The 25,297-nt window shown below is 37.5% G+C and overlaps 1 protein-coding gene across 6 annotated transcripts in view; it reads left to right on the top strand.

Annotated features, from left to right (window-relative positions):
* The window catches only part of CTDP1 (CTD phosphatase subunit 1), a 201,125-nt gene that overhangs the window by 26,921 nt on the left and 148,907 nt on the right, over positions 1 to 25,297 (top strand). For all 6 annotated transcript variants that reach the window (XR_012655332.1, XM_075062883.1, XM_032788427.2 and 3 more), the window contains exons 6-10: positions 6,454 to 6,544; positions 8,142 to 8,308; positions 9,833 to 10,930; positions 21,453 to 21,594; positions 24,158 to 24,388. Coding sequence is in view for 5 of the 6 variants with exons in the window: in XM_075062883.1 (XP_074918984.1) it covers positions 6,454 to 6,544; positions 8,142 to 8,308; positions 9,833 to 10,930; positions 21,453 to 21,594; positions 24,158 to 24,388 (1,729 nt within the window). In the remaining variant the exon portion in view is untranslated. The remainder of the gene's footprint in view (positions 1 to 6,453; positions 6,545 to 8,141; positions 8,309 to 9,832; positions 10,931 to 21,452; positions 21,595 to 24,157; positions 24,389 to 25,297) is intronic.

Raw genomic sequence — 25,297 nt, 5'->3', positions numbered from 1 at the left:
CCTTCACTAGCAGGACCAAATACTGATTTTTTTTCCCCAGATCCCAAAGTGGCCCCCTCAAGGATTGAACTCTCAACCCTGGGTTTAGCAGGCCACAAGCGGATCAAACCATGAGCTATCCCTCCATCATGACATAGCTGCTGTGAACATAGCTGCTGTAGAAGTAGCATGGTGATAAATCTAACGAAGATGCTGCATGTGTTGCAAACCCGATTCATTTCCCAATGAAAATGCCTTTTGAGCAGTTAAAATCTTATTGCCTGACAGAATTTGAAGAATATGAAATAAACATACTTGGCCAGTGCGTCAAACCAGAATAAAAAATAGAATGATTTGCCTATAAATGTAAGTACTGTATATGGGAGAATTTTAATACAGGTAAGTTTACACCTTCAAATGTCTGATTATAAATTCATTTGGCAATGATTTTTGTTATGTGTGCCAAATATCTTGTGATATTAAGGTGATGTGATTAACAAGTGTAAGATTGTCTTCAGTTTACTCTATGTAGAAACATGTTCTTCAGCAACATATTTTATCTGTAACTTTCAGCTGAACATATTGAACCATCCCCAAGTTTTAGCAAGGGTGTAGAAGCTTCTGCCAGAGATGACTGGTGCCTGCTGTGGTGGGAGAACGACACAATTTAAAGGTTTGGGCTCCTCCAACAGCTTGAGTCAAGCCCACCCTAGGCATGCCTCCCTCTTACACTCAGCAGGCCCTCCCTGCAACTTCCAGTGTTAGTTCCATGTGGAGACGCAGAGGTAAACAGCTGGGAGCTGCAGGGAGGTCCACTGTTTTAGCTCCACAGAGAAAGGCAGCAGCAAAACAGTGACTCTCCTCTCCCCATGGGCTTCAGCTCCCAGGGTGCTGGTTCCAGCAACTTCCGTGGCAAAGAGGGGGCCTGGCCAGGCCCGCCCGGGGACGGTGGTGGAGAGGGAGGGGCAAGTGGGACAATTTGCCCAGGGTTCCCGCAAGCCACGGCCTGGTGGTGGTCCGGGTCTTCGGCAGCATTTTGGCGGTGGGGTCCCTTCTGTGCTACCGAAGACGGGGAGCGACTGAAGGGTCCCCAGCAGCCGAAGACCCGGACAATCGCCAAGTGAATACAAATGCTGCGTCTCCCCCACTTTGCCCCAGGCCCCCTGAATCCTCTGGGCAACCCTGGGTCTAGCAGCACCACGTGACTGAGCAAGCCCTGGTAAAAATTGAGGGAGGGAGGGGCATATGACCCCCATCACCTCTGGCTTCTGCCCAGCAAGAAGAAGGGTCTTGGGGCTTCAGTAGGAGTGGGTCTGATGCCCCAGCAGGCACCTCCTATGGGGCTGAAGCCCTGGCTCTTGAACTTCTGAAGATTGTCCTATGTGGCTTGGAGTGTCAGTAAGTTTGGCCATTCCTGATCTACAGCAAAGTAGGTTGTTCTAGAATTAAAGTAAGTCACCAGGGGCTGAAAATCCTTGACTCCCTTTGGAGGATCAGGTCAGCAACTCTTGCCAGATTCTATGGTAAATAAAGGAATGGTAGAATTAAAGTTGAGGGTTAATTTCTGTAGTAAGCCCCATCTTGTTTTTATTTTGATATCCTCACTAAGTAAGGCTGCGATTTTTGGCATAGGAATTTTCAGTACATTTTATTACAGAGGTGCAGGGGGGAATAACAATAAGTCACTGAAAGGTTGCCACGTGTACTTTTCACTACATCAGCATGCATGAGTATACTTAGAGATGCTGAAAGGTAAGGCCCAGGGAATGGGGTGTGGGGATTGGAAAGTGAGTACATGCCAAAGCAGTGGCACCTGTTCCATGGGGCTGTGTCTGGCTCTAGCACTCTGCTGTGGGTGCTGAGACCTGGAAATGTGTATAAAGGAGATAACATTTGAACAAAGGCATTCTTATACTAATGATCTAGTTAACGTCTCCTATGTTGGCCTGTGCTAGATTTTTCAGAGAGTGACTACTTCTCTAAAGCAGCCAGCACTAGTTATGCTCAAGGATGCAGAGAATAAATCCAGAGCTTTCCTGCCTAAACCCCTCCCATATGTGGTCAGAGAGGCCCACTTAGGTCACTGGGCCCAGTGGCTTTCTCTCTGAACTGAGAGCAACAGTAGCAGGAAGATGCCATTGCCACCTCCTGACATCATCCTTCATTCAGCTCTGAAACTTGGCCTGTGGACCTTCTTCATTACTTGCTGTACTGTTGTCATCCCTCTACCACTGCAATCCTTCAGCTATCCTCCCACACTCTCCCTGGGCTCATATAGCATTTTGTGCTGTCCGCTCGCTTTCCTCATTTTCCTCTTACTCTAACAATTCCTTCTCCTTCCCACTTCACCCATAAGTTATCACCCCTCAAAATACCCTAAAACTAAGTTTGTTTTTTTTTTGTACTAGAGAGAAAGCAAATATATAAGCAGATACATAACAGACATGTATGCCTACCATCAATCTGATTTGTTTTCTTAGTTTGTATCCCTTTCCTGCATCTTGTCTCTCTTTCTGTCTGTTAGACTGTTAAGCTCTTCAGAGCAGGGGTGAATTCTTCCCATACTGTAGCCTAGCACGATTATAAATGTTGATAGTCTAATTGTGCAGAACTATAGTATAGTGGTGCAGGTGCTGTAATCATTTGCACATTCATTTTCTGTCATCTGATCTTTATTGTAATCAAGACCATTCATTTTTCTATGACTGAATAGTAAGCCCACCCAAAAGATGTGCAGATGCTGGAGTTATAGGACTCTAGAAGAACCGAAATAGAGTAGATAGACTCGTGTGTTTATACCCAGAGACATCATTAATGTCTTCATTAGGTTTTTGGTGTTTTTTCTTTGATGGCATCCTAGTTAAACTTTATCATTTTTCCTCCAGGTTTATACAAAATAATTACAAGTATTTTTCTCCCCAGGGTAACTTGTAAAAGTGTTTAACTTTTTTCCAGTTTGTGGCAAATACTGGGTTGTAACTGAATACATTCCCTCTTCCTCCTCCTAGAGATATATCTGTCCCAGATAGAACATTTGTTTACCTTCTGACATCTGATAGACTAGTTGAGCTTTTAAAATAGCATACTTTTAGAATATTAAATATCACTATGTACCCAGTGCTTTACATTCATTTATCTAAAAAAAATTGAACTGGTTAAGCAGTAAAATTAACTAATTACTAACTTTGAATTATAAACTTAGAAACAAACAAGTCCTGTGCTTTTAAGAAGTAGGAAACTAAATTCTTCTCTCTGTAATTTTATATTATGTCCGTCACCACAGTGTCTGAGCGTCTTGGAGTAGAAAAATCGAGTATGGTGATGTATCTGTGATATTGTCCTCTTTGTCTCTCATTCCCATATGGTGGTGGTTGGAATTTTTAAAACTACTTATTGTTACTTTATCTTTATTATTAATGGTAAACAATTCTATAGCTGTGGAAGAAATTCAGTGGGCTGAAACAACTGGGGGACAGGATGGTAGTACATGGGCGCTGTAATGAGTGCCACTTAAAGAATTTTGGGTTTCTGTAGAATGGGTGTGTGTGATCTCTAGATCTATAGAGAATTTTCTATCAGTATAAAAGCAGGAGAATGAAGAGCTGATTGTCATCTTTGTGTAATGGAACATGTAATTGATTAAAAATTGTATTCAACAAATGGGTGGCTGCTGTAAAAGAATAAGTTGGCCTATATAAACTCACTGTTTCTAGTTAGGACTATTTTTTCAGTTGTCTACTTTGGTTCTATAAAAGGCTTTAAATAATCCCTGTTTGGCTGTACTTGTTGTATGCTCAATGAACTTCTTTTGATGTGTGTAAAGATGTGACCTGATGGGTAAATAAATTTTACTCATTAATACATTTGTGAAGCTCAGTGTTTAAATGCTGTTCTGAGATGTGCATACATTGTGGTATGAAAAATATTGAAAATGTATGCTAACCAGTGAAAGTAGCAATTATAGCCTAACAGGAAATGCTTTCAACAAAGCCATAAATAGCAAGCCACACCTGCTGTTTTTTCTTTCTAATGATAGCTTGATAAGTAATAACATTGAAGGTTTTTTTAATTTTTCACATGACATTTTCTGACATTCCTCCTAAGATGAAAAATGTGTGTCATTCTAATTCCTTTTGTAAAGAGGAAGAAAACCTTTACCAATGAACTACTATGAACTTTGTTTAGTCAGTACCTGCTGGTGGATCAGTTGCCGTTTTTTTTTTTGTTAATACATGGTCTAGCCACTGGGTGTCTTAGTTGTTCTTTTGTGGAATAAACTCACTTCAAAACCAGTACTGGTGAAAAGTTCTTAAAGATTTAATGACAGACATTTTGTTAAAGCAAATTAATATTTCATTGATGTAATAGAGCTATGTGCCTCCCATATGCCATTTCTGTGAAATATATAAACAAATTGATATTATACTTTGTTTTTCTATTGACTTGGCAATGTTTTAGAAAAGTAAATTTGAGAGAGAAGTTCCTTAGTTAAGATTATGCCTTTTGATTACTTAATGTACTTCAATTTAATACTGATCTATAAAGCTTCACTGAAATTTTTTGTGACTAATCCATAATAAGCTGTTTTAGGAACTGGTAAAGTCATATGAAAGCTTAAACTTTAAGAAAATAAAGATGTAATGGACCTGACTTTTTTTTTTCAAATTGGGCCTTCAGTTTGTGGCGACAGTTTTGCATCTGTAGTGACTGTCCTCAATTTCTTTTTACCTGCCATCAGTTGCTAGGAAAAAGCATAAATGAACTAGACTTTTATCGAAGCCCTTTTAAATAGCTTTTGCATCTTCCATCATCATTATTTGCTGTCAACACTTATGTATGTTCTTACTACGTGTAATGTGACAATGTAGCAAGTGCTTGATTGTGGTTTCACTGACAAATTAGGCAGGAATGTACTAATGAGAATGGAAAGCTTCTGTTTTACTTGGATGATTGGCAAGAGTGAGAACAGCTGATGGTGTGACAGTTGTACAATAATGCAGTATATGACGAATTACATACAGTTTGTCAAAATATATTCTTTCTGTGTGTGGTAATGGTTCTCTGTAGTTAATATTTTCAATTCATTATGCCTAGGTACTGCAAGGGTCTCTCTACAGGGGATGATTCTACATGCGTTTGCTGCAATTCTTAAGCATAGTCGGGTGAGTTAAGGTTGAACCTCTGTCCTTAACTCAGAATTTTCTTGCTTTTTATTGGTTTTAAGTTATTCCAATGACACATTTATCATATTAATACATATAGGTCCAAATTTTCAAGACATTAGTGATTTTGTTTGCTCAAATTGAGACCCCTAAAAGGGGCTTGACTTTCAGAAAGTTCTGAGTACACACACTGGAAATTCATAAGACCCCTGCAGGGAGCCTCAGATTTGGCCCCCCTGACATCAGTAGTCACTTCTTAAAACTTGCGCAATAGACTATAACATGGCCACCTTTTTTTGAAATTTGTTTTTGTATAAGTAATGATTGTGTAATCTGCAGGAACAGAGAGAAGTTCAAGCTAATCTCAAAGCATATTATAATCCAATCAGTTCAGCAAAATGGCTAATCCAGAGTAATACGTGAAACGCCACTTTTTTTTTTCAGAGCAGTAATAAAACCACAATGTCTGTTCATAAAGAGAGGTTAATTGCATTGACAGAGAGGTCAGCTGCATTACCATATTTGTATCTGGATGAATTTGCCATTTTGCCAGACTAATTGTATTTTATCTTACCTTTAAATTAGCTGGCATACCTTCTCATATTCCTTCTTAATAAAGAGCGCAGTCAGCACAGATTTACACAAATAGGTCTAACATTTCAACAAATCCTGTGATTTATTCTTAGTACAAGTACAAATGCACTAAAACAATGTTATAGGTACAATTTAAAACCACAAATGCAAGAGTTCAAACTGAAACTGCCCCTTAACTTGCCCATTATGCTTAAGCATTGCAGTACTTTGCCAGTTCTCATGAGACTTCTCTGCAGACCCTAGGCACAATGTGCTAAGGACAGGACTTAGTCTTAAAGTGTTATAAATGTAAGTTGCCAAGACCTTTTATTTAACTGTCAGCGATGCTTACTTCCTTTTACCTTATTTATTCACTGATCCCACAATTTTTATAACTTCATTATTGCTTCTGTGTTAAAAGAATTGGGATTGGATATTTAAAATAAGAGTCCTACTGAATTAGTGACAGGTATCTAATCTACTGTGTTTACCTGCTTTCTAATGAATACCTTTTGGAGCTTAACTATCTAGGTGCATTTTTGATTACACCAGTATCACACACTTTATTTTAAATTTCAGATTGAAAGGCTGTGTTGCTCCGTTTGTACTGCTGTTAATGCACAAAGATGAGCTTAGTCTAGTCTGGTGTGATGGACTATAAAAACAGATTATGTAGAATGTTGACAGGGAGAAAATGTTGCTGTGAAGAAATATTAACTTCAAACTCTTCTTTCAAAAGGATTTTTGGACCCTGAAAAGAAACTGTTTTCTCATCGGATATTGTCAAGAGATGAATGTATTGATCCATTTTCTAAAACAGGGAATCTTAGGTATGTATGGGGGTGTGAAACTTCTTAATAAATAATCCAGGAGAGGAAACGAAGGCAGACTGTTGGGAACATAAGTATTAAAGGGAGAAATTGTCTTTATCCCTTCTGTACCCCATAAATCTGTACCTTCTCAGTTTTACTGAGCTCTGAAGTGCTAGCTAATGCTCATAGGCTTCATCTACTTAATACTTCAGTGGGCGTTACAGCCTGTAGTGTTCAAGCAAGATAATTTAGAGTCTCGCATTCAGTGATAACCTTTGTTTTCAGATGTTTTATGTCTGCTGATAATTGCAACTCAGGGCAAATCTACACTACAGCATAACATCAGCTCAGCTGAACCAGTGCAGCTGTGTTGTTGTAGCGTGTCTGGTGAAGATGCGTTATCCCATCGGCATAATTACTCCACCTTCTTGAGAAGCGTAAGCTTGTTGGCAGATAGCGCCAGTGTGGACAGCGCAAAATTTGTGTCACCTGACGGGGAAGGAGGGGTCTTTTTCACACCTTAGGTGACATAAATTAGATCAGTTTAAGCGGTGATCTAGATTGGCCCTAAACTTTTGCCCTGCAATGATTTGCAAGCAACTCATGCTATTTTGTTTCATCTTGTGGTTCATTTCATAATATAACTTGTGAATTTTTATACTGTAGAAATTTAGGCCAAGATTTTCCAAAATAATAGCCTGAAGCCTAGAGTTTTGAATCTGTATTTAGGTACTTAACGTGGCCTGACTTTGCTTGGTATTCGTCACTTTCGAGTGTCATTGATGATCAGCGCTTTTGAAAATTACACTTCAGTGCTTAAATTAAGCTCCTTAACCCATATTTTAGGCTCCAGTTTTTGACAGTCTTGGCCTTTTGTCTGTAAAACATAGGATTGCCTGATATTTAATAGCAGCCATATTGGAGCTCTTACGTGGAGGGAAGGATTCATCACCGCGAATCATACTTTTTTTTTTTTTTTTTTTTTTTTTTTTCTTATCCTGGGTATATTTTTGGATCTATTCTGAGTATTTCTCCTGTCAGGCTTATGACCAGTAAATACTAAGACTTCTTGTTTAGTTGTAATCTCTGTGGAATGAATAATTGTGACTAAGTTTCTGTATGTGATACTGCTCCTGCCCCTTTATTCCTGAATTATTTTGGATTATTTAGGTACAAGAACCTAGACTGAAATTCAGTGCAATACACTATGTATACTCAACTTTAAACTTTAGGAGGGCTCATATTTTTGACCACTGGAACTGAAGGAGATACATAAATTTAATAGCTATTTTTTTTTGAGACTTTTTGTGTTACTAACTTGAAAAATTCTTTCTAATAATTGTTCATAAAACTTTTTTTTAAAACTACAAAAAGATGATTGATAGAGTAACCAGTAAGAAGAGCTGCAGATTGTATGATAACTGTTACAGGTAAATGAATTGACTCATCCGGAATCCTAATAAATGCATTGATTTTCAGAAATCTTTCATGTTTAATGTTCGTGCTCATTTGACACACACAAGTAACAATGTCCACTCAGTGTTTTAAATAGTAATCTTAACAGACAATAAAAACAAGCAACTTTTTTTTATTTATTTATTTATTTTTTTTTTAGAAATCTGTTCCCATGTGGTGACTCCATGGTTTGCATTATTGATGACCGAGAGGATGTTTGGAAGTTTGCACCCAATTTGATAACTGTAAAGAAATATGTATACTTTCAGGGTATAGGCGATATTAATGCACCACCTGGATCAAGGGAAGCTCAGATGAAAAAGAAGGGTAATTCCATTTTATTTATTTACTTTTGGAGCAGCAGTTGATTAGCAAACCAAAACCATGCTAACAAAGTGTTGTCCAAAACAAAAAACTAATAGTGAGGTTTCATCCAGTTTGCATTTGACAGAATTTTATTTTCAGCCATCTTAAGAGGGTACTGTAAACAGTGGAAAAACAGATGCTACAGTAGTGGTTTTCACCTGAGAAAATAGACCTGAAAAGGTGATGATTGGGAAGGCCAATATATCCAGGATTTATTGAAACTCGTACCTGGAAAGGAACTTGCTTTATTTGTAGTTGGGTATTTTAGAGACAAGCTTTCATTTCAGGATAGTTAGTATTTTTCTGTACGTATTTAGTTCCTGATGAGCCTATTTACCATTCTTTTGCCATTGTTACTATCTAGAAATGAATTCAGTTATTTTAATCTAGTAATGTTTCATGTGGTTAAAAAGTAATAAGAATGGAATGAATAGCCTGACCGTGTACTTCTCAATATATATAGTATGAGATCAGCATGCTGTAGTGGCAATAGTGGTGACCAAGGGGCAATCAAGTCACATGTATGCCTTTTTACGAACAAGATATGGTCATCTCTGCTAAGAATGGCCTTGGCTATTCCTGCCAAGAATATTAACTGCATTTGTCTGCTGCTTGTCAGCTGCCTCCCCCCCCCCCAAAACCTCTGTCTAAAAGCTATTTACAGAGTAATCCTTTTCCTGCATATGAAGCACACTGCTCTCGTTTGTTGCATCTCACTCATGCCTTCATAAAGGGTTTGATCAACAAATTTTTATAGTAGTGAAATTTATTTTTCAATTTCTAAAGCATTTTTTCTTGGTTTTATACTCAATCAGTTCTGAAAACAGGTGGTAGAAAAAATATGAGCAGAACTTGTAAGTTTATAAAGAGGACAATCTTATGACTAATACTCTAGAAATATACTTTTTTCCTCTGACCTTTGACAGGTCTTTTTTTTTTTTGTTTTTTAATGCTTCAGTTGCACGTCTAAAGCGGAATGATACTTCCTTCCATAATAAGATAGTCATTAAATTTTGTGGAACAGACAAATAATATGATGAAGGTGACATAAATTGGGATTTTCAGGAGGCTTAAGGGAGTTAGGCACTCCGCTTCTATTAAGTTTCAATAGGAGTTGAGTATCAGAGGGGTAGCCATGTTAGTCTGGATCTACTGAAGCAGCAAAAGAGTTCTGTGGCACCTTATAGACTAACAAACGTATTGGAGCATGGCTTTCGTGCATCCGACGAAGTGGGTATTCACCCACGAAAGCCATGCTCCAATACGTTTGTTAGTCTATAAGGTGCCACAGAACTCTTTTGCAGCTTTAATAGGAGTTAAGTACCTATAAATCTCTTATGCTCTTTGAAAATCCCAACTGAGAGTATTCTGGTGCACAGATATGTTTATCTGTAGATTGAACTTATTTAATTTATGGAGGAAAGGAAGGCTACTTGGAAGGATAAAACAGGGAAACTTCATCTTACTTTTTTTGTGTTTGTTCAGTAAATCATTCTTCAAAAACAACTGAAGCATCTGATCCCGCAGCGATAACAGCAAAAGATTCTGAAGAAGCAAAGAATGTTACATGTGTAGAAGAAAAAAGTAATGGTCTTGGGAAATCTACAAAAGAGATGTGTACTACAAATGGTAGTAACTTTATGAGCAGCGAAACTTCTAACTTGGGGTTGAATTCCAATGAAAAATTAAATGTTAGAGACTCCTTAAGTGGTACCCTTGATAACAAAACCAATGCTGCTGTTATTAATGATTCAACAAGCGTTAAGGAGTCTCAGATTTCTTCAGAACAAGATGATAGGACAGTTTCAGAGAAGCAGCAAACTCAAGACAAGGGAACAAATAACTTGGACTTTGAACTGTCTAGTGACAGTGAAAGTGACAGTGGATTAGATGCTAGGAAGTCGTCGTCGTCGTCTTCTACCTCAGATAGTGAAAATGAGGGGAAGAGAAGCTGGAAAAAATCAGAGCAACCTGTACCAGATGAAAATTTGCAGCAAGAATGTTGCACTGACATGAGTGGGGGAATGGATGATCAAGTGAACCATTCTGAGGAGGCGACAGCTCCACCTAGTGTGTGTCCTCATGGGAACACAGTTGATCTTGAAATGCAAGAAGAAAGCGAACAGGACAGCCTTTGTGATCTGGGAAATGGGTGTGCAGACAAGAAAGAAGCGGAGACAGAGTCCCAGAATAGTGAACAGTCTGGGATTACAATGGGTGAGTCTTTAGATCAGAGCATGGAAGAAGAGGAAGAAGAAGAAGACACGGATGAAGATGACCATTTAATATACCTTGAAGAGATTCTTGTTCGGGTGCACACTGATTATTATACCAAGTATGATAAATACCTGAAAAAGGAGATCAGTGAAATTCCAGACATAAGAAAAATAGTTCCAGAATTGAAAAGCAAGGTATTGGCAGATGTTACCATAATATTTAGTGGACTCTATCCAACAAATTTCCCCATAGAAAGAACCCGAGAGCATTATCATGCTACAGCACTTGGAGCTAAAATTATAAAGAACCTAGTACTGAATGCTGATGATCCCAACAAGGCAACCCATCTGATTGCAGCAAGGGGAGGTAAGTAGGTGAAATGTATCAGTCTTCTGTTAATGAAAATATTGTTTTTGCTCATGATTTTAGTTACACAAAAAGTTGGCTGAAGACTTGAAAAGATTAAATATGGGTCTTGTTATACTTGCTATCTTTAATGTTGATTTAAATTATGGGGGGAAGTAGCTTAAAGATTTACTGCAAATCATTTTTTAAAGGTCTTGTGTCCTTTTTGATTCCTTAGGATTAAGAATTTTTTTAAATTGTTTTTCTTTTTAAAATACCAAACTTCAAATCTGGTCTTTCCTGGTTTTGACTGTGTCAGATGAGAAATGTATTGCTAGTTTTTACCCTTTGATGGAAGGGGGGAGGTGCTGATTATTCAATGAAGATGTTGTTTAAAAAAATACCTGACTAATTTTAGAACAAGTGTAACTGGGGGAAAAAAAAAAATAAGCAGTCTTGTCTTAAAGTTCTCCTCTCACGTGCTCAACTTTCATTCTGTTTATGTCATTTCACTTCATTGTCTTCCAGGCTAGACAAGACCTGAATTCCCAATGTGATTAAAAAAAAAACAAAAAACAAGCCTTTAAAAAAATAAAACTAAAAACACCTTTTAAGTCCTCTTTTATACCCCATGAAGAAGCAAACAAAGAACAAATCCAGTTTTTTCAGTCATCTTTGATTTATTTTCCTAGCCTGCCTTCTTTCTTACAAGACTAGAATATATGCAAAAATAAACTTTAATTTCATGTGAAAGGATTACAGTATAAAAATATCATAATATATTTTTGTTAGCGTGGTGAAACTTTTTTCACCCAAATCTATAACTTCAATGCAAACTCATAATATCATTTCCACTTTAAAAGTCCAACCAATTCAGTCTTCCTCTTTTTCTTGAAAAAGAAATATGATGACTATGAAAAAATATTGAGGTCTGCACTGAACATTGAAAACAATGGTGACTTCTAGGTTCCCAAACTTTGATTTTTGGCACATTATGGCAAAAAACATTTTTGATTAACTTGGTTTCAGTGGTTTAAAAAATGTTTGGCTAGATCAGGGATCAGCAACGTTTGGCACGTGACCCGCTAGGGTAAGCCCCCTCAGAGGCAGGGCTAGTTTGTTTACCTGCTGTGTCTGCAGGTTCGACCGGTCGTGGCTTCCACTGGCCTCCAGGCCAATGGAGGCCGAGGGATGTGCTGGTTGCCGCTTTCTGTGGCCCCCTTTGGCCTGGAGCGGCGAACTGCGGCCAATGGGAGCCGTGATCGGCCGAACCTGCAGATGCGACAGGTAAGCAAACTGGCTCGGCCCGCCAGAGAGCTTACCCTGCCAGACTGTGTGCCAAAGGTTGCCGATCCCTGGGCTAGATAAATGGTGACTAAGTCCCTGCCGTCGCGGCCAGAAAAAGAGATGTTATTACAGTGGGATAACTAGCTTGGATTAACAATCTCTTTGTAAAATCCTAGTGGAGACATGGCACAGGTAGCTTTTACTGTGACATAGCCAGGTAAGATATAAATGGGCAGGGTGTGTGTGTACTGTTGATCTTGGCTAGCTACATTGTGGTAAAAGCTACTTGTGCCTCAAGTTTTTACAATGAGATACATAACCCGTGTTAGTTATCACACTTTAATACACATCTTTCTTGGCCGTGAAGATGTAGCCAAAGTGTCCAGATTGGGAACAGTTTTAGATTGACTGGGAGTTGGGGACTTCGAACACTTGCAAGTGTAGTAGTTGGAACTGTGCATTCATATAATTCTATTTTGTGAATGTGTTTGGTGCACGCCTCTGAAAACTTGGGTCACATTATTTCATTATCCGTTGGGCTCTGCTGCAGTTGCTATTGAGAAAATCTTACTCTGAGAATTGTGCTGATGTCAATGCAGCTCCATCAGATGAGAATTAAGCATAAATGTCAGTCACGTTCCATTGGAAATGTGAAGGGCTTGATAGTGTATTAGTCATAAAAATCACTAAATTAATCTCTTATGTGTTTCTTCAGACTTTTCCATTCCAAATGACAAAACATTGCATTTCAAAGGGACTTTCCTCTTATAGCCACTAATCTGTTTGTTTTTTGCATAAAAGCAATAATCTTGAATTTATGACCAAAATATTTCCATGGCAGTTTGGCTCAAGATAATTACACACTTGGATTTGCGGCATGATAAAGAAGCTGGGGCAAAGGGAGAATAATGCTTGAATGTTTTTGATTAAATAAGTATTGAGGAAAGAATGCAAGAAGCTAGCATAATAACTTGATTTTTGTATATGTTCCTGTTGTCTCTTCCCTAGTGTGCAAAGTAAAAGCTCAGTGCACTATTTAGGAAGACCTAGTTTTGAAAGGCTATATAAAAGTGTCATAATATACATATTCTACTGTGTTTGCCTTGCTGTCCCATAAGAGGAAGGGGAACTGACGGTTCAGTTTTCTGAAAAAAGTCCGTATGTATTTTTTATCCAATTTGTAGACCTAGGTATAAAAAACTTGTTCTACAGGGCTGTTGTGCATATCCAAAAATACTTATAATGATTTTAAATTGGTATTCTATTATTGTTTAACAATGCAATTAAAACTCTGATTAATTGCGACTATTTTTTAATCGTATGATTAATTGCAATTTTTTAATCATTTGACAACCTTAATTTTAAATGAAAACTTCAAGTCTGCAGAAATAAATGGCTTGTATCCCCACACTCACCAAGAAGAGCTTCCCTTCTCCACTATTGAGTAGATATTTTTAATCTCATCTGATTTTGATACGACGATCTAGATCCCCAGGCTCTCACTCAATAACATAACATAATTTAAAAAGGAGGAAATAATAGAAGTAAAAAAGAAACGAGAAAAAAAAAAAAAAAAACAGCTAAAGTTATTTTAACTGTGTTGGTGGTTTCTGTTGTTTTCCTCTCAATATTTCACTTACGCGAAGAGTAAATGTGATACTGCTTACAAATTAGTCCTGCAAATTCTGTGTTTTATGTGGCCTTTTTGCATGCCTTTGACTTGCAAGCTTGTAAGTAGAAACATAAGGGTGGCCCCACTGGTCAGACCAATGATCCATCTAGCTTAGAATCCTTTGACCCCCCCTCCAAGAACTCTAATAGATTAGTGAGGCATAATTTCCTTTTACAAAAGCTATATTGACTTTTCCCCAACATATTGTGTTTACCTCTCTGTTTAATAATTCTGTTCTTTACTGTGCTTTCATCCAATTTGCCTGGTACTGAAGTTAGGCAAATTGGATGAAAGTATGTAATTCCCAGAATCACCTCTGGAACCTTTTTAAAAAATTGCATTACATTAGCTGTCCTCCAGTCTTGTGGTGCAGAGGCTGATCTAGGCATTTGGTTACATACCACAGTTGTTAGTTCTGCAGTTTCATATTTGAGTTCCTTCAGAACTTTTGGGTGAATATCATCTGTTCCTGGTGACTTCTTATTGTTAAATTAAACAATTTGTTCCAAAACCTACTGCTACTGACACCTCAAACTCAGTTCCTCAGATTTGTCACGTAAAATGAATTCTCTGCAGTGAAAACCAATGTAACATTTATTTAGCTTCTCTACAATGGCCTTATCTTCTTTTGGTGCTCCTATTCACCTGTGATCGTTCAGTGGTCCCACTGATTTTTGACAGGCTTCCTGCAGCTGAGATACTTTAAAAAAAAAATAAAAATAAAAATAAAAATTGTTTTTGTTGTTTTTTTGTTCTTTTACTCTGCTCTTTACCCATGGTGGCATTTTGATCCTCTGACTGTTCTTTTGGTTTTGTTTGATTTTAAGATATAGATTTAGTTTGAACTGCTATCATGGTGCTTTTAAATAGTTTCCATGCAGCTTTCAGTCATTTCACCCTTTTGACTGTTCTTAGTAATTTCCATTAACTAGCTTCTTCATTTTTGTTTAGTTCTGCTTTTTGAAGTTCAGTGCTATTGTGATGGGTTTGTTTGGTATTTTCCGTCCTATGAGGATGTTAAATATAGTTATATTACGGTTGCTATTACCAAAAGTTTCAGCTATACGCACTTCTTGAACCTGATCCTATTCGCTGATTTAGGACTAAATCAAGAACTGCCTCTCCCCTTATGAGTTCCAGGACTAGCTGCTCCAAGAAGCAGTCATTAATGGCATCTAGAAATTTTATCTCTGCATCCCATGCAGAGAGGACATGTCAATATGGGGATAGTTGAAATCCCCTATTACTTTTGAGTTTTCAGTTTTTGTAGCATCTAATATCGCTGTGTTTCATAGTCACTGTCACCATTGTGGTGAGGTGTTGGTAGTATATTCCTATTGCTAGACTCTTACTATTCAAGCATGGAATTTCTATCCATAGAGATACTGTGATACAGCTGAATTCATTAAAGATTTTTACTATATATGACTCTATTCTTTCTTTCACACATAGTGCCACTCCCCCACCAGTGTGACCTACTGTGTCATTACTTTGTATTTTGTACCTGGTCTTACCTGTCCCATTTATTATCATCTTTCTACCAAGTTTCTGTGATGCCTGTTATATCAGTATCCTCATTTAATACCAGGCACTGAGGTTTACCCATCTTACTATTTAGACTTCTAGCATTTATATGCAAGCACTTATAAAATTTATCAATATTTAGTTGTCTGCCTTCATGTGATGTAATTTAAAGTATCCAATATAACTCTCTCTACTTCCCTTAAGTACTGTCACTTTTTTAAAAAAATACATTTTTATCCCAGCTAGTTCCACAATCATAAACACTCCAATTTTGCTCAAACAAAAAAATATGTTCTACCTTTTGGTAATAAGCACTTTTGTAGAATCTGTTTTAGTTGTACAAATGTCTCTGCTTCGTAGAATGCTGAGCCTTAGGCATGAATGCCCTTTCTTAATCTAGTCTGTAGTAACAAATCTCTCCTTCAAAACTCTTTAACACTTCCTCTGCTGTTATGCCTATAACAAACCATTCAGCCAGTGCCACGGCTTGGTTGAGTGGAGTCAGGGGAAGGAGTCAACTGATTTATTCTGTATGTGGGGAGGGATGTTTGAGCCACTGGGTTGTGCAATAGCTAATATACCTACAAAATCTTTTAATCAATTTCCTTCTCTTCCCTCTCACTTCCCTATTTGTTGCACTTAGCGTATCTTATTTTAGATGAGATTATCTGGCAAGGAATAATATCCTCCTTTGTGTACATACAGCACTGTGTCCAGTGAGGCCTTGAATCTGTTTGGGGTATTTGGTCACTATCAAAATGCAAATGACAGTTTTATTTTATTTCTTGTGTTTCCTGTGTACAAAATAAACTTTACATGTAGTAGAACCAAGAAAATATTTCTAAACTCTCTACAAAATTGTTGCAAAAAATATGCATTAGTTTCCAGTTCTGGTTGGTCTTGAAAGCAATTGTGCAGATAACTTCTGGACATATTTATTTTTTTCTTAGTAAAATTACCCTCTGTGGTGTAATTTTAATGCTTATTATTTGAAAATATCAGTATTATTCAAGGCTAGCTGGAGAGTAAGGCACATAAAGCGTTCTCAAACTTCATTGCACTGTGACCCTGTTCTGACAGCAAAAATTACTACATGGCCACAGAAGAGGGGACAGAAATCTGTACCCACCTGAGCCCCACTGCTCTGAGCAAGAGGGCCAAAGCTGAAGCCCAGTGGCTTCAGCCCTAGGCTGGGGGCCTGTAGCCTGAGCCCTGGGTGGTGGGGCTTGGGCTTCAGCCTTTGGTCCCAGCAAGTCTAAGCCAACTCCACTGACCCCATAAAAATGGGATTGCAAACCACTTGGGGGTCCCAACCCACAGTTTGAGACAGTGAAACGTTTTGGGTGTTTCCTTTTTTGTTGTTTCTGGAATGTATAATTTCACTATTAACATGATTTTGTTAAGAGTGTATGGTACCTTTCTACCAAAATTAAAAAAACACAAAACCCCAAGACTAAAGAGAATTTTGCAAAACTATTTTTATCACAAATGTCTTTAATGACTGCACATCCTTCAATGAATCATCCATTACTGTTAGCTTAATATAAATATTAGATTTAACTTTAGGTTTAATTATATTAATATGCGATATCATAGTATGTGAACTGAGTGTATTAATGATTTGAAAACTAATTAACAACACAATTGTGAACAGTATTGCAATACAAATGAGCCTTCACTGTGTGGAACATTAAGTAATAGAGAAAAGCTCATCTTTACAACCCAGTGATCAGGAATGTAGTCCTGCGTAACCGTTTTAGCAAATTTCCATTGCAGTGGTGGGAAAGGGTTCTTACATTAATGTAACACCATTGTATCTTTTCCTACACCTACTGCAGAACTGTTGAGTCATACAACTTGGATGTGGCTGTGGAGTAAATTTTTCTGTCCTACATACAGATAGTTGTGATTGTGCTATATCTTTCCCTTTGGAGCAGAAATTCTGAACTGCTGACCTAAGATTTCTAGGTGGGAATCATGCCCCTACAGCATAGTTGGACAAATGATTACTCAGCTGGCTACATGCCTTTCGTGCTCATTCTGTTGTGGCTGCTTACAAGCTGGTGTGTGAATTTCACTAGTGAATCTGTTATATGTTATGGGTAACCTGTAGAAATTTTGCAGCTCTATCTTTTCTTCAGGCAGTCCCGTCTCTTTAACACTATTTCCACATGGATACCATATGTCTTTGTCTAACAACAGATGTACCAAAAGACCACCTAAAGACATGTGCCTGTGGGATCTGCAGGTAATTATGGCTAGCAATTAGTTTGCAGTACATACCTGGCTCCTTACATGGAATATATGAAGTGACAAAACAAGTAATATGCTTTGAGGCATTTTGTGACATGAAGTCCATGACAATAAACAGCAACAAGGGCTCCAAGGGCACTGGAGTGAAGTCAGATTCTAAAACATAAATTGTGCACTTTGTTAGCGTAGTTGATAAGCAGATGAAGATGGGAATGCTAACTGGATCTTTGTTTGGTGTCTAGCATTTTTTTGAAACTGAGGCACAATGAGAATTTTATACATCCTTAGCTTGTAAACCCTTTGGGGCAGGCACAGCCTCTACCTCTGTCTTCACAAATTTATCAAAACAGAACTCTGATCCAGATCAGGGCATGTGGGTGCAAAATAATAGAAGTATCTACACTTACACACAGGGACTTTGGTGTGTTTCTTTGATGTCTCCTTATTTTAATCTGAGATAGGTGAGACAGCAGCTTGCTGTTTGCCACATAATGGCAGAGCATTATAAGCTTGCAAAGGCTACAAAGGAATGATAACATGTAAACTTAGTGAGAATTTATAAAGGAGAGAATCATGACATGTTTGTTCTAGTTCTGTAAAACCTTTTTATAAAACATAACTAAGCGAAGTTCCCCTCTAATAGTCCAACTATCAATTTCATATGTACTGAATTCATTTAGGGCAAAATAATTCATTTTATTCAGTCTTATCTAAAGATACCATTCTCGAATAAAAGCTTCAGGATCTGGCTTTTAAAGAATGTAGGCATGTTTATCTATATATCACTAGCCCCTGCTTTCTGAAGAGGGGAAATACCCTGTTCCCAGAGCTAAGTGAGTACGAGGCAATTGGTAGGGCAGCTAATTGAAGTTTAGAGTAAAATTTGTCCATAAAAAATAAAGTTTAAAATCTTATTAGTCATTCAAGCCACTGCAGTATTTAGACTATTTTGTATTTTAGATGTGCCAAAATAATCTCGTCAAAATATATTTGATCAGAGGACTAGAACAATAAAATGTGTATAACCTGAAGATCACAATAAAATATTATTGCATTGTTGCTTTTATTATTAGTTACAAATTGGGTAGGTTGTGTGCGCAATAGGTCTCTTTGCCTCTTTTAAACTGAAAGTGACCAACAGTAGGAGTGCAATTGCTTTTTCCTTGCTTCTGTTGCTAAGACAAACAGCTCTGAGAAGGATGTTGTTTTCTACGTATTATGTCCCATCCTTTTCTTTACAAAAGGAAGTGAATAGCCTGGATTCATTTTTTATGCCTAAATTGACGTTGATCTAAAACATTTCTTTTGCAGTTTGTGATTGGTATTCTTTTAAAACAGAATGCAAGGTAAAGTTCTAGGCATGATCACAAAGCTGTCTTTGTGAGATGGAAAGGTTTCATGAGTGCATAGATACAAGTTTGTTTCTTTAGCAGCAGACACAAATGATGTTTATAAGGCCAGAACTGTTCTGTTTCCTAGGACCAGACTGTATTAAAATAATAAAGGCAACTTTTATTAAGACTACTACAAGCTTTATCGCCTTTATTACTTCAGTATAGAATTTAAAAAATAAATGCAGTTCTGTTCCTCTGAACCCAATATGACTTCCTGTGGATTTTTTCATCATAACAGATAAACTCTCCTCCCCATGTAGCTGCTTTTTTTTCCACTTTTATCTCTTGAAGGGATAGATTCAAGTCTGTTTGAAGCCTAACAGTTAGTTGGTGGGGGACCGGGGAGAGAGGGAAATCTATAACGTCTAGCTGGTTAAAGTAGTTGTTCCACACTAGTTCAAAAGTGTTACCATCTGGAAGATCTAGAATATTTTTTCTTTTGGATTGACTCTCACTAAGAGTGGGCCTAAAAGTAAAAAGTGTATACAGGGGGGATTAAGGTTCATGTAGTAATTCTCTCTTCTCCTCCCTCCCACCCACCCGCAATTAAATTGACTCGCTAAGTTTCACTCTAGGAAGGTTATGTATGCATTAAATACTTTAATTCTTATCACTAACTGAAATCTTGAGAGGATAGTCCCCAAAACAGCCTCAGTTTATTCAATGTTCATTGCCTTGTTATCTATATGATGCAGATTATTGTAACTGCTATGCATAATTGCATTGTAGAAGTTGTCAGGGAGAAAACTGGAAGTTTTGGTACTCAAGTGGGTTTTTGGGCCTGCAGCGGCATTTTTAGTGTTCAGTGTTGTTAACCTATAGAAATGAACGGGAGCTGTTCACATCTCTGCAAGACTATTTCAGGCTTTCTGCAGATTAAAGACAACAATATGGTATCTGTTTTTATTGCTTTCTTCAGAACCCTGAGCACTAAAAATAAAACTTTTTTTTTTAATGAAACATTAGGTTCTGGAGTACAATTGCACAGGAATTTTGATTCTACAGAATTCTGAAATATGTAAAACCCTGAATGTGGCTGAACTCAAATTTTTTCTATTCAATAAGGGTCTGACAAATGCCCTCCATAAACTCATCTCCTCTAAAAGTGTATGGGAGTATTTCTTCTCTTCAGTGTCTTACAAATGAATATATATACCCTTTATCACTTATGTGAGGTGTGAGTATTATACGTGCAGGCAGTTGTGGACTTTATGCATCCCACAAATGTTGGGTTCCTTTGGGAACCTTATTTATTAAGTCCTTTTATCTTTTGTAATTTTGGTAAGGTAGTCTGCCTAAACCCAAAATGTAATATGTCCAAAATAGTGCAACTAGTCTCCTGACTTATTCCTAGTACAAGAGACTGCATCATCCCAACCCTCAAACTTTTTGCTAACCTCTTGTTTTTAATCAAGATAAAGAACTGCTTCCTGTTCTTCATCAACTACTTATTTCTCTCTTTTTCTTAGACCTAATCTCTTCCTGTTTGTCCGATTAATTCCAGCTCCCTTAAAATATACATTTTCTTCCCTTTCCTTTTAGTAGGTTGGAGAGCTCCTCTCACTTTTTTTTACTTGTGGGGCTTGCTGATCATGATAGTTCGCTGGAGAGATCTGTAACAATCTAGCTGGTGTTTTGCTCTTTCCAGTGACTCTCATATCGGTTTTAGTCTACTGCATTATAAATCAAGGCCTTTTGCCATAATGGTTCTAGGGTTCCCTCTCTCTCTCTCTTCTCCCACGCCCCCCTTTCCAATATGTTGCACTGTCCCAGGGTGCATGTTGACAACTTGCTTGCCTGCCCTGAGTAATTTTACATTCAGTACTCCCATTTAACGGTAAAGAATCCGTGATTTCTGCTTTAGTGTAGGCGTTGGCTCCTGCCACACTCATGGCAAATCAGAGGGGGTGACCATGTGCTTGACAGTGTGGTATAACTGCTTGGTATAACAGAACACTGCATGCATGAATGTAATATGAAATATGTTAGGTTTTTAGGGGTACTGAACAGGCCACTCTTTGGCCACTCCTGCTTTAGACTGTGATTATCTTTTGATACAAGATTGTGTTTTTGGAAATGTGTAACTTTTTGTTCCTTTTTATCTTTTTGTCTGTTTTCTCAGTGTAGAAATGTTCAAGTGTTATGAATTGATTGGTTCCACTTCCCATTTGAATGAGTTTTAGCGGTACACTAGCCGTGTCTGCACTAAGAGATTTCATAAATTTTCACCGCTAATAAGCTTCTTGTAAAATATCTTAGTGCAGCCAAGGCTTAAGACTTGTTTAAAACATAACCTGTAATGTCTTTGAGCCAGCTGATAACTTTCAAAATAGGTCACAGAATATCCTATTTAAAAACATAAGCCTCTTCTTTTCTATTCAGAACACTGTAATGTTGTTTGACTTAATAATAGGCACAGAAAAAGTACGGCAAGCTCTGGACTGTAAACACCTCCATGTGGTAAACCCTGACTGGCTGTGGAGCTGCTTGGAGCGTTGGGACAAGGTAGAAGAGCAGCTTTTTCCCTTAAAGGATGACTACATCAAAACACAAAGGTAAAATTTGTATGCAAAAAAAATAAATGGACCAAAGAGAGGTTGATCATGTTTAGTCTGGTTTTATTCTCATTCTGTATAGAGAGTTGATTCATATGGTGTCATGAACCCAGAATTGTGTGTGAGATGTAGGGTTTGTATGAAAATTCCATACCATATTTCAGCCAATTTCTTATCCTGTTTGCATGCAGGACTATCACTGGGAGGCATTTGATCCAAGCTTTGGAGTTCAGGGAAATCCCTAGAACTGGTAGTACCACAAGCGGGGACTTTTAATTAAGCAGCAGCAACAGATCTGACCAGTGGTGCTGCATGCTAGTGCTGTGGTGGGCTTGTAGGGACCAGGAATGGAGGTGTAACATAACATAATCATGCAGTCTCCCATCCTGTGAGCACACAGATTCACGGAGTATGATAAGCCTGACCAGCTAACCACTTTACTCTTGGTAACCAAGAGAAGGAAAAAGAGAAACCCAGGACAAAAACAGAATGCAGGAAATAAAAATGAGGAGGAGAGGTTGGAAGAGAAAAGGGGAGGATAAATTTTGATAACAAAGGGGAAAACACTGATGGGAGAACAAAATGGGTGAAATGAAGGAAGGATGGTAAGAAAGGAAGGAGGCAAAAACAATGGAATGGGATGAACAGCAGATAGGAAGAGGATAAACCTCAGATAAGAGAGGGGAAGCAGAAGAAAGGTTAAAGGAAAAACACCAAAGGGGGAAGAGACCACTATAGATGAGCCCTCTTGAAGGAGGTGATGTGACTGAAAGAACTGATGTTCAAGGGGCTTCCAATGGAGATTCTGCTTTTGCTGCTTGTGCTAGACCCTGTAAGTCCTGGCTGTGTTCTTGTTTGCACCATATCAGTTGATCTTATCAATCTTGCAAACTCATCAGAAGAGCCTGACCTTTTTATAGGAGATTGCTTTGGAAAATTCACAGTGCTGCAAAAAGTGATATTGGTGATTTAATGACTTACATTAGACTAGGGATTGCTTTCTGCCATCCTTTGAAGACTTAAGTCACGTGAATGGAGTAGCATTTGTACCATAAATAGGGTGCCCAATATGTCTAAAAATGAGGTAGTTTTTAATTAGAAAGCTAAACAGGAATTTAGGAGTCTTTAAAATTTTGGTCAAAGTAAATAGATTGTAACTTCACTAGTTTTTAAAATGTGCCATGAAATCTTACATACCCAAATATTCAATACCTTAGTTATCCTTTCCCCATAGGGTGGTGCCTCCAGACAGAAAGTAATCCTTAGCAGAATGTCATTCAGTGAATTGCCAATATCTCTTCCTCTAAGACCAAAATGTTGGCTTTCCTGCTTACTTAAAATTCACATTGCAGTTTCAATGAGCGGCAGTGATGGTCTTCTCTTCCATATACTGAACACATTCATTTTAAATAAAATGTTGCTCTGGCATTGTATACTTTTTTTTCATATTCTTACTACGGAGACTTTTAAAATACGAACTAAGACTTGAATTACTAATATGTAACAGCATGTGCATTTTTTTCTGAAGTCAAATTCTCTGCTTTTGTTTGTTGTTTGTGGCAATGATTGCTATCCTAGAGGGCTTACAACTTCAGGTGCTGAATAAATTACAAAAGCAGATAAACTCTTGAAGATATCCTATTTGCATATAAAATGAATTTACTAAGAACATTGGAGAGAAACGGATGTGAAGTATCTATTGATCTTAAATCTCAGTGTTGTGGCAAAACTTTAGAAGGCTGGCATGTATAAATATGAGTAACTTACTTTTGCAGAATATCCTTTTTAAGATAGGTTTGCCTCTTTGTTACATCATTATATGATGCATAGTTAGTTCTTCTATCCCTGCTATTGTATGTTATACCTTTCCACATGGTATTAATCTAAGTGACTGACACATTTGATGGCATTATTAATGGCTTTTTTTCTAAAGTAGCCATGTATGTGGCTTAGTGCAATAGTAAATTAATTTGGTGTTTTGTAAATTTTCTTTGAGGAGGTAGTTGCTGTACTATTTTTGTTGTTTTGCTTTAAGAGCAATATTGAATAGCAAATATTTATCATATCCTACAAGTCATTGTACAAATGAACGTGTGTGCATGCGCACATTTTATCTGGTTTGTATTAATATCTACAAATTACTGTGGTAGACAAATACTGTGTATTCGTTTTAATGCTATAGGGGAAATTGTGGTTTTTAAAATGTTTCAGAAACTAAATTTTGAGAAATGCTTTAAGATAGCTGTTCTAGAATATCTTCATTTTAGTGAATGAATAGGACATTAAGTCTCTTCTCTCCCTCTGCATACATTATTCCTATTTAGGTTCTGTGGAATTTTCATGTGTACTGAGAACATACTCTCTTAGACATTTATTTTCTGTTTTAGAAAAAAGGCAGATCCATTTTGCCCTGTAATAATCTGTGTGACTGCTCTAATGCTCTGTTTTGTCAGAGCTTGATGTGTCCTTTCTCTGAAAGGGAAATCCTAATGCTTCCACTTCCAGTTACAAATAATTAATGTAAATTTCTGATGTAACTTTTTTTTAAAATTACATTCAACAGAGAGAACAGTCCTGCCACGTTTCCTGATACACACAGCGCGTTCCAGACTGCTCTGTTTCACCCGACGCCCATCCATCCAAAGTTTCAGCCGGGTCCTGAAGTTCGGCTTTATGATTCCAACACTGGAAAGCTAATCAGGAAGGGCTCTCAGTCTTCTGTCCAGTCTCTGTATATCCAGTCTCCAGCTCCTCCCCTCACTTTACCGGTTCACGGGGAGCACTCATCCTTCAGGTACATGAAAGCATAGCTAAGGATCACTTCAGTTTATTTGCAAATTAAATTTTTCTAAGATCACAATTTTTTTTCAGTTGGCTTAGTTAGCTTACCTCTTTAAAAATAAAAATGATTTCAACTCTTGCAATATCTTACTAAAGGAAATGAACAGAAATAGGTAAACAGCTGTAGTGTTACAAATGAGTTGAATTACTTAACTGTATTTATAGAAACCCCAAAGAGAATATACTGTTTTTGTATTTTATATGCTGTAGAATTTATTAGGCTACTTTATATCCCCAAACAAGTGTGTTTTGCATGTGAATTTCAGTTCTAAGTTTTAATCATTTACTTTAGATTTGTTTGGCTATCAAATAAAATATACAGCTGGCTGCATTAACAGCTTTGTTCGAGAACTTTTCCTCTTTGCTTATCTCTTACATGTACTTTCAGATGGGAGATTACTCTGGAATCCTATTTTGAAGTTATCTTTGTTTTTAAAGGGTTAACTGACCAGTGTTACAGTGCGTTTCTACTAGTCAATCTGCACTAAAAACATTAACTCACCTTCGAATTAAGATATTAAAATAAAAGGGGAGAAAGGCTGCCTTTGAGATTTAAGGAATAGAACTAACAACTAAGAGATCTGGGAGCCCTGCCATAGACTCTTTGTGATCTTGGTCAGGTCATTTAAGCCAAGATTTTCAGAAGTGAGAATCTTAGTTTGGCACCAGAGTATGGATTTTAGGTATTTAAATTAGTCACCTAATTTTCAACAGTTCTGAGCACTCGGAAGCTCCTGTTGACTGAATTGACTAAATGTAGGCACTCTCTCTGTTCCTCAGTTTCTCTATCTATAAAATGTAGCTAACAGTTACTTGGCAGAGTATTGGAGCTAACTTATTTATCTCTGAAAACAGTTGAGAT

Source organism: Chelonoidis abingdonii, chromosome 2 (genome assembly GCF_003597395.2).
Source record: "Chelonoidis abingdonii isolate Lonesome George chromosome 2, CheloAbing_2.0, whole genome shotgun sequence".
NCBI classification, from domain to species: domain Eukaryota; kingdom Metazoa; phylum Chordata; order Testudines; family Testudinidae; genus Chelonoidis; species Chelonoidis abingdonii.
This window is presented reverse-complemented; position numbering and strand designations above follow the sequence as displayed.